The sequence below is a fragment of the Oncorhynchus gorbuscha genome, linkage group LG17 (assembly GCF_021184085.1).
Source record: "Oncorhynchus gorbuscha isolate QuinsamMale2020 ecotype Even-year linkage group LG17, OgorEven_v1.0, whole genome shotgun sequence".
Taxonomy (NCBI): domain Eukaryota; kingdom Metazoa; phylum Chordata; class Actinopteri; order Salmoniformes; family Salmonidae; genus Oncorhynchus; species Oncorhynchus gorbuscha.
The window spans coordinates 42,899,883-42,910,114 of NC_060189.1; the positions used below are offsets into that span (position 1 = coordinate 42,899,883).

The window sequence follows — 10,232 nt, forward strand, 5'->3', positions numbered from 1 at the left end:
TGACCAGGTCTCACGGTCAAAAGTGGTGCACTACATAGGGAGCCATTTTGGACTGAACCAGAGCCAGCTAAATGGATAAGAAATATTCAGTGCAGAGGAAATAGGGGAAGGAGGGAGGGAGGCAAAGTCAGTCACTGGTAGGCAAATTAATCCATCTGGCCTTGTTCTGTGAGTGGTTGCCGCGACAACAGTGGTACAGTGCTGTACTGTGGGGTCTGTATCCAAATGACATGCTGTTCCCTATAATAGTGCACTGTAGGGCTTTGGTAAAAAAGTAGTGCTCTACACAGGGAATAGGGCGCCATTTGAGACATGGACATTAACTCGCCCTGTTGCACTCCACAGTTCTCGTTATGAATCTGAGGCAAGGGATGGAAGGATATTTATACCTTGCAATCCCACAATGCTTCACTCAAGCCTGAGTGAGTCAGCATCATCATCAACCACTAGATGGAAGTCTTTCCCTGTTGGCTGGAGGTGGGCAAGCCTCGACCCTTAATCAAACCATTCTAGAGAAGAATATAGTGAGTGTAATGACTGGCAGCGAGGGACTAGAGATGGCCTGAGTTTACATTTGAGCCTCTAGGAGAGTAGCTTAGCTTTAAGCCTCCTTCCATCTAGGGGGATTTCTCAATAGTCTGCATTGTTTTCCTTTCTTAGTCTCTGATGAAGGGACTAGATAAAATTTCTGCTCATGTTCTGCATGATCAGTCATGGAGGAAAGGACATAGGGAAAGGAATCAAACTATTGAATTATCAATTTATCTTAGTCCATCTGGACACTTCAACTAATGACAATCTGCAACTGATTATTCATACAAAGTGAGATGCTCATTACATTAAAAACAATCTTTATTGTACTTCAGTCTGGAACGAACATCTACAAATTCAGGATGTCATATTTTTGTAAACATTTGTTTTTCACAATAAACGGGAAATCATAATCAAGTTAAAAACGAAAGTATTCAGCACATGACAACTTGTTACACTTAAAACAAGTACAAGTCTGACTTCGCCTTGTTATCATAACACATCATACATGCACAAACAGACGATGTACTAATAAAAAAAATCTGGATGAATGTCTATCACATTCAACAAGTACTGGTGAACCTTTTCTCTAGATGGGGCATACATAACATTTCATCAGTAACCTACACCAGTATTCTGAGGCATGATTTCTATCCATTGAGAGTTTAATCCACGAATAGCCTTACTCTGTGTCCGGGAAACCAGCCATTAATATCTGAGACCCTACCCTGTAACATTCAACCCATTCTGGGTAGAGCATGAGCCCACAGTCCTGCCGCCTTTGCTAGAACTAGTCCGTGCCACTATCCTGTCCTCCTGAGGGTCCTGGTTTGAGTTTGTCTCTATAAAGTGTTGTGTGACGGAGGTATCACTACCTGTGGGGGAGTCTACAGTCTCATAGCCCTCGCTAAGCTGGTTCGTTATGGTCCTAAAGTGGCTACAGAGCTTGGAGTCTGTGCCTGTGGTGGAGGGAGATGGAGACGATAGGGACTCCTGAACCTGCTCCGTATTGATGCCTGTCTCTGCCTCTGTGAAAGGGGAGGGGCCGGGAGCTGTTTCTGTCCTATCAAAGGGGCTGGTGTTGCCTGGTCCGTTGGCCTTGACCAATCCTGCCTCGCAGTCTTTGCTAAAGCCAGCCTCTGACTCTGGGTGGTGGTCCAGGGGGGCCGAACCAGGAACAGAGCTCTCTCTCAGGGTTAGCTGATGGCGGGTCTCCCGGAGCTGCTGCTGGAGGACCAGGATGGTGCTCTGCATGCCCTCCACCTCTTCATCCAGCTGGATGATGAAGTCGTTCAACTCTGTGTGGAGACCAGAGAGACAGACATCAATATTACAGCAGTGCACACATACCCAATTACCCATATCAAAAATGTATGCATTCACTGACAGCAGACTCTTTTATCCAAAGTTATGTACAAAGTGGCTAAATTATATTAGCATGGAAGACTGACAGCGCCACAACATATCAAGGCAGTTGTATAATGTACCGAATAACATATTCATCAAATATGTACCACCAGGGCTCTAAAGTGCAACCTGGACTTATATTTTGGGAAAACCAGTGCGACTAAAACGTAAATCCTATTTTTTTTTTTATTCAATGCGTAACAATAATTTACCACAACAATCTTCTCTACACTGTTCAAACAAGACAGGCTGCCTCCCACGGCTGCTTGCTCCCAGTTCCCAGGCCACACACACACACCAAGCCCCACCCTCTGCCTCGAAAGCAGGCAGCACACAGTTCCTCAGTGCTGTTTGTTTTCTCAGCATGTTGTCAATTCATGCACTCAACATATTCTTCCAAAACAAGAATAATGCTGCTTTTCACATTGCTGCTAAATAGGAATCATCAGGTTCTTTATTTTATTATTATTTTGTGAGTTAGTTCATTCTCTTTTATTTGCGAGCATAAAGATGCTGGCATGTGCCGAAAACGATGGTAATCTAAATGTTGACTGCAAAGTAGGCCTACCTGGCAGAACGAAATCATGATGATATGGATCAATCACAGGGCATTTGTTTTGCAAACTCTGCCATCACACATGGCCTTGTGTAGTACAAAAACACTGCTAGCCAAACAATGGTCTCTTGCTAGGCACACAATTGAATTAACGGACAACTACACCCTGCAAATGTTTTCATTTTCACTTCATTGTCACAAGACCTCAAAAGTGGTCTCCTGATATGGTTTAAGCATTGTTGTGGAGTTAGAAAAAATACCAAAAAAATAGGTTCTATTAACAAGGGCTTTTGTGAGTGAAAACTCAAACCTGGAAAAATACATCCAGGAGAACGGAATTTACCAAAAGATCAAACGGATTTCTGTATAGTGACGGTGTAAAAATCGTTAACAAAAACACCCTTCGAGATTGTGCAAAGATTATTTTTTTCTCTCATTCCAAACAATTAATGTAAATATGATAGTCAAGTTCAAATGGAATTATTTGTGTATTGAGGGTAGGTCATTATAGGCTGTAGGCTACTTGCCCAGCCAACAAATTAAAGATAAAATGTAAATCATACATGCATTATCTGCTTTCCCAGAACAGTACTCTTTTCATTGCAGGTGTGCCACTTGCAAATGAACCAATGCCAAGCCCTGCAAGGGCATGCTAATTTAAAAGATGGCTAGTCATTATTAGCCTGGTTCTGGATGGAATGCAGGTCAATATCGCACGCAGTGGTGAAGAATTGGTGCGACCCAATCATGTGCCGATGCAATCAACTGATAAAAATTGTGTGTAAAAAGTTAGAGCCCTGTGATAATTGCTAACTGGCTAACTAAATGCCATTTAGCTAAATGCACTAGCTCGGGCAAAGAAAACATTAAATCTAATGCAGGCTGCTACCAGTGGTGGTATAGTTCAGCTTGTTGTTTGTTCAATGGCATGTTCTGAATCAGATAGGCTACTCTAAATGCAACATCTACTCAAATGTGATCCCCTGGGAAACACTGACAAACAATTTAGTTCCTACACTGTCTTAACCTGTTTTGGCTAGGGGGCAGCATTTTCACTTTTGGATGAAAAGCGTGCCCAGAGTAAGCTGCCTCCTACTCAGTCCCAGATGCTAATATATGCATATTATTAGTAGTATTGGATAGAAAACACCCTGGGAAGTTTCTAAAACTGTTTGAATGATGTCTGAGTATAACAGAATTCATATGACAGGCAAAAACCTGAGAAAAAAATCCAACCAGGAAGTGGGAAATCGGAGGTTGGCCGTTTTTCAACTCAGCCCCCATTGAAGATACAGTGGGATATTTGGTTATGTTGCACTTCCTAAGGTTTCCACTAGATGTCAGCCGTCTTTAGAACGTTGTTTGATGCTTCTACTATGAAGGGGGGCTGAATGAGAGGGGAATGAGAAAGTTACCTCTCGTTCCATTGCTTTTCTACAGACAATGGAATTCTCAGGTTGGGACATTATTGAAGATTTATGATAGAAACACCCTAAAAATTGATTCTATACATCGTTTGATATGTTTCTATGACCAGTAATATAAATTTTTGGAATTGTCGTCCGACCTTTCCGCTGGACTTGCACGCGCGTTCTGATTTGTTTAGCAACCGCCCTAACAAAAGGAGGTAATTGAACATAAATGATGAACTTTGTCAAACAAACCAAACATTTGTGGAACTGGGATTCCTGGGAGTGCATTCTGATGAAGATCATCAAAGGTAAGTGAATATTTATAATGCAATTTCTGACTAATGTTGACTCAACATGGTGGATATCTGCTTGGCTTAATTTGTCGTCCGTACTAAGATTATGCTTTTTCCGTAAAGTTTTTTTGAAATCTGACACAGCGGTTGCATTAAGGAGAAGTTTATCTAAAGTTCCATGTATAATAGTTGCTATTAACAATGTTTATTATGAGTATTTCTATGAATTGATGTGGCTCTCTGCAAAATCACTGCATGTTTTGGAACTACTGAACATAACATGCCAATGTAAAATTTGATTTTTGGATATAAATATTAACTTTATCGAACAAAACATATATGTATTGTGTAACATCAAAGTACTATGAGTGTCATCTGATGAAGATCATCAAAGGTTAGTGATGAATTTTATCTATATTTCTGCTTTTGTGACAACTCTCTTTGGCTGGAGAAATGGCTGTGTATTTCTGTGACTTGGTGGTAACATAACATAATCGCTTGTGGTGCTTTCGCTGTAAAATCTTTTTGAAATCAGACACTGTGGCTGGATCAAAGAGCATTGTATCTTTAAAATGGTGCCTAATACTTGTATGTTTGAGAAATTTGATTTCTGTTGATTGAATTTGGCGCCCTGCAATTTCATTGGCTGTTGGCGAGGGGTTCCGTTCCCAGACAGGTTTTAACTCCTATCTGGCTTTTTATTTTTTTTATTTGTTGAAATTCCAAACACCAACCACAGAATTAGAATAGATCATTCTATGATTCCAACAGTTCACCCAGGTGTTTTGCTCTATATCGCAAGCCAAAACACAACATTTGGTTGAAAATCACATTTATTTTTGCGCAGCCCAACTAACAACCTGGTGACTTTACCCGTATTTGCAAACAGTTGGTGGAACAGAAAGAAAGGAAAAGTGCTTTAAAAGTAAGGATTCATAAAGGCTATATCTCAATCTACTAAAACTGATTTTTCTTGTGCTCCTAAAATTTGCTGTGGTGGTGCTCCTAACTCAAAGATAGGAGCACCAGTGCTACCAATGATTTATTTTAATTTAGAGCCCTGTGTACCACACAGAAATAGTGAAATAGCTAAGGATATAGAGAGACTACAGTACTCACCATCCTGGCTGCTCTTGAGCTCCTCGCTGTACTTCTTCTGCAGGGCCAGCTCTGCCTCCAGCTGGGCAATACGACCCTGAGAGATCTGTCTGCCCAGCTCCTGGTTCTCCTGGATCAACATCCTGCACTTAGCCATCAACTTCTTTCCGGTCTGGCTGCAGAGGAAACAGGGGTTAACGTCAACATGATGGACTATACATACAACTATACATGACAACAAAAGACAGTCCCAGCAGCCCTAATGCTAAGTCCCTGAAATATATCATTGTGGGTTATTTAAGATACCAACTCATACAGCAAACAAGTACTATCTGCATTAGCGTGATGGCAACCAAGATTCAAGGCAATTTGATCCTATATCATATAATACAATATACATTTTGCCCATTTGACTTACCAAATGCTTACACTGCTACACGAACTAGTTAATTGCCCCAAAAAAGTTCAACATTTCAGTGAAATCATTTAAACACATACATCTGAACTAGACCTTGGTAATACAGGCCTGCTTTTAACAGTGCTGTCAAAACATTGCACAATTCAACTGAACAGAAAAGGTCTGGATTATTGAGCGATTAATAAAATGAAACAGTCATACCTGGGTATCGTTCATATTACTGAAAAAGGTGTTCAAGATGACTCCTTGAAGCAAGCCCAGGATCACTATAACAAATGTCTTTAGTGTTTAACAGTCTCTGGACTGGGCCTTGTGCAAGTTCCTCCATTTTCAACTCTTTAATTTAAATCAATATCTATACTCTATGTGGAATGGGGTAACGTTAGTTTAAGTTAACATTTATTGGAGAAAGCACGTAGTAAGTAAGGAGACAAGTTGTGTGATCTTGGCCTAAGCCATTCACACTGAAATGTTCAGATCAAACCAAACATATAGCAATGTTCCTAGCGGGAGAGGGTTTGGAGGTTGAGTGTCAGTGACCATCTCTTCTGAGCAGTCCCGATTCCTTCAAGCCCCTTAACAGGGTCACTCAGAGCTGAAACCAGTTCACCTGACAAAGAGTTTATGACATATGCAGGAGGAGTAGTGGGGCTGATCTGATCTGTCTCTCTTTCCTTTAAAAAAAGTCACAGTCATGTTTGAGCGTATTGCATTTTCCTGCCTTCCTTTCCCTCCATTTTGCATTCTTGCAGAAGAGAGTCAGTTGTCTGGCTGGCACAGTCTTTGGCTGGAGGATCGAGGGTTATTTTGGTTTGGTTTACCTATCAGGTGTAAATTTCCAGGCACTTAGTTCATTTTGGGCTTGCTCCAATTTGTCTTTGTTCTCTTCCAGTTCGCTCTTCATCTTAAGGAAAAACAAGTAGACCGCAGGGTCCACCATGGTAGATCTCAGCTGGGCCACATTGGGTTGCTGGGCTTGCTTCAGGTACTGGATCTGGGTCTGAAAAGAGGTGAAAATAATACATTTGTCAACCATGTGTAACCAGAGCACTCGGGTCCCAAAAAAGAGCAACAGTAGGTACAGTAAATCAAGTTTCCCCATTACAATATGTCCCTGACATATGTTACTTACCAACTGTTGTGTCTTGATTTGTGACAATTTTCACATTTTCACACAGGGTTTGGAAAACTCAAACCAATGGACTTCAGACACAGAACACCACATGACCATACTCACTGTGCATTCTTGCATCTCCTGCTCCTTTGTGGCCAACCGCATAACAAGGATGTTCTCTCTCCTGGCAGCCTCTTGTTGCTGCTGCTTCAGTTTCTCCTCAGACTCCCTCAGGCCCATCACATCATTTGCTGCGGAGTCAAAACAGGATACATTTCAGTTGCTTTTGCAGACCTTTGAAGAGACTATTTGTTCAATGGGCATTAATGTATGTTAACATTTAAGAGTCCAGCATTACTTACAATTCAATTCAGAGTATTTTGTCTCAAGTATCTGCACATAAGCATCCTCCTGCTTCCACCTGAAAGAATATTAAACTATTCATAAAAGGTGCATATGAAGAAAAGTAACCTTGCAGACTTGCACACAAGCAAAGTTAGCTAATTTATAGCAATACCTTTCACAGAGCTCCTCTCTGGTCAAAGTCTTCAGATCACCTTCACTGAGGCGAACCTTGATAGGCAAATGGGATAATAGATCAGTATTAATACTGAGACTTTTGACTCTGGTCTTGACCAGGTAGTCAATTGGCAACGTTACTTCTTGAACTCACCTTTTTAGGTAAAGGTTCCTCAGTCATTCTGGTCTTGGGGATACCTTGAAATTATATATAAATCAGAGCTTGATCATTATATAGTTTAGTTAGCTAGCGTTATTTTAATTAAGTGTTGTAGCACTAGCAGCTTCTAGCTAGCGACCTAGTTAGCTCTCTAAAATGTTGCTAGCTGGCCTAACGTTAGCTAGCTAGCAGGCTGGTTAGGTAAACGTAACGTCCGCTAGCCCACATAATAGCTAGTAGTTAGCAGATATTTATCAAATATAGGGAAATATTGTATATAGCTAGTTAACTACATACTAGTGTTGGTAAACGAGCTCATTTCACTTCAATATTGCTAGGTCGGTAGCTTCTAGCTCTGGTCTATGCGCATGCGTTTGATCTGCCCTACGACGCATGTACATGGACCAGAGCTAATTTTGCTGTAAACATTTACATCATTTACATTTAAGTCATTTAGCAGACGCTCTTATCCAGAGCGACTTACAAATTGGTACAAAATAGTTCATGTTTCGGATAAATTACAGCTTTACTTTGGCGAGTAACGAGAGTATATTGAAGACAGTCATTTATCAAAAACGGATTATATGCAGCGTGTTGAAGAAACCTCAAGCCGCACGTAACGCCCTGGAACAGAGCTAGGTAGCTTCTTGCTAACTAGCTGGTTGAGCAAGCTCAGCTACTGTACCTAATATCTGGTAATACACTCACCTGTAAGCTTGAAGGGTGAACTTGGTCAGTTAGGCAAATTATGCATTAACAGTTTAGTTGTCTATCTTGGTATATTTTTAAGGGACTTAGGTTTCTGGCTCCATGTTGTCGCCGCAAAGTGATGAAAGACAGGAAAGGAAACGCACGTGCACGAGGAGTGAAAGCGTCACAACAACTTGTGGGATTGTGCGCGTGTCCGTGGCTAGGGACGTCTTCTTTTTCATTTTCATTTTCGAGGAGGTTTAACGGTGGTTGGCATCTAATAAATGTTGCATTACCGCCACCTATTAGACTGGAGTAGAACTCCCGTATACTTTGCTCTTAGGGCTAGGCCCCCTTTTTCTCAATTTCTGCCTGAATGACGTGCCAAAGTAAACTGCCTGTTGCTCATGCCCTGAAGCCAGGATATGCATATAATTGGTACCATTGGAAAGAAAACACTTTGCATTTTTTAGAAATGTTAAAATCATTTGGGAGAATATCATTTACATTTAAGTCATTTAGCAGACGCTCTTATCCAGAGCGACTTACAAATTGGTGCATTCACCTTATGACATCCAGTGGAACAGTCACTTTACAATAGTGCATCTAAATCTTAAAGGGGGGGGGTGAGAGGGATTACTTATCCTATCCTAGGTATTCCTTAAAGAGGTGGGGTTTCAGGTGTCTCCGGAAGGTGGTGATTGACTCCGCTGTCCTGGCGTCGTGAGGGAGTTTGTTCCACCATTGGGGGGCCAGAGCAGCGAACAGTTTTGACTGGGCTGAGCGGGAGCTGTACTTCCTCAGTGGTAGGGAGGCAAGCAGGCCAGAGGTGGATGAACGCAGTGCCCTTGTTTGGGTGTAGGGCCTGATCAGAGCCTGGAGGTACTGAGGTGCCGTTCCCCTCACAGCTCCGTAGGCAAGCACCATGGTCTTGTAGCGGATGCGAGCTTCAACTGGAAGCCGGTGGAGAGAACGGAGGAGCGGGGTGACGTGAGAGAACTTGGGAAGGTTGAACACCAGACGGGCTGCGGCGTTCTGGATGAGTTGAAGGGGTTTAATGGCACAGGCAGGGAGCCCAGCCAACAGCGAGTTGCAGTAATCCAGACGGGAGATGACAAGTGCCTGGATTAGGACCTGCGCCGCTTCCTGTGTGAGGCAGGGTCGTACTCTGCGGATGTTGTAGAGCATGAACCTACAGGAACGGGCCACTGCCTTGATGTTGGTTGAGAACGACAGGGTGTTGTCCAGGATCACGCCAAGGTTCTTAGCGCTCTGGGAGGAGGACACAATGGAGTTGTCAACCGTGATGGCGAGATCATGGAATGGGCAGTCCTTCCCGGGAGGAAGAGCAGCTCCGTCTTGCCGAGGTTCAGCTTGAGGTGGTGATCCGTCATCCACACTGATATGTCTGCCAGACATGCAGAGATGCGATTCGCCACCTGGTCATCAGAAGGGGGAAAGGAGAAGATTAGTTGTGTGTCGTCTGCATAGCAATGATAGGAGAGACCATGTGAGGTTATGACAGAGCCAAGTGACTTGGTGTATAGCGAGAATAGGAGAGGGCCTAGAACAGAGCCCTGGGGGACACCAGTGGTGAGAGCGCGTGGTAAGGAGACAGATTCTCGCCACGCCACCTGGTAGGAGCGACCTGTCAGGTAGGACGCAATCCAAGCGTGGGCCGCGCCGGAGATGCCCAACTCGGAGAGGGTGGAGAGGAGGATCTGATGGTTCACAGTATCGAAGGCAGCCGATAGATCTAGAAGGATGAGAGCAATAGATATGGTAGGAGAAAATCCAAAGAAAAACCAACCAGATGTTATTTTTTGAGAGAGACCACCCTCTTAGAAAGGGAAGTAAAAGGTCATATTGATAATTAGCTCCCTGGATTCCTATGGCTTCCACCGGATGTCAGTCTATGTTCAAGGTTTCAGACGTGTAACTTCAAAAACAAATGAGAAATATCAGTTTTAGGACAGGGACAGTCTTGGAAATTTGTGTGTGCGCGCCACGAAGACAGGACGCACCTGCTAAAAT

The 10,232-nt window shown here is 42.8% G+C and overlaps 1 protein-coding gene across 1 annotated transcript; it reads right to left on the reverse strand.

Annotated features, from left to right (window-relative positions):
* Positions 1-834: 834 nt before the first annotated feature.
* LOC124002016 (pre-mRNA-splicing regulator WTAP-like) lies at positions 835-8,538 on the reverse strand. Its single transcript, XM_046309230.1, has 8 exons — positions 8,217-8,538; positions 7,503-7,546; positions 7,347-7,402; positions 7,192-7,250; positions 6,953-7,080; positions 6,537-6,715; positions 5,319-5,473; positions 835-1,829 (listed from the first exon to the last, which is right to left on the reverse strand). Exons 2-8 carry the CDS (start codon positions 7,527-7,529, stop codon positions 1,255-1,257), a joined length of 1,179 nt encoding a protein of 392 aa, XP_046165186.1. The 5' UTR covers positions 7,530-7,546; positions 8,217-8,538; the 3' UTR covers positions 835-1,254.
* Positions 8,539-10,232: the final 1,694 nt, after the last annotated feature.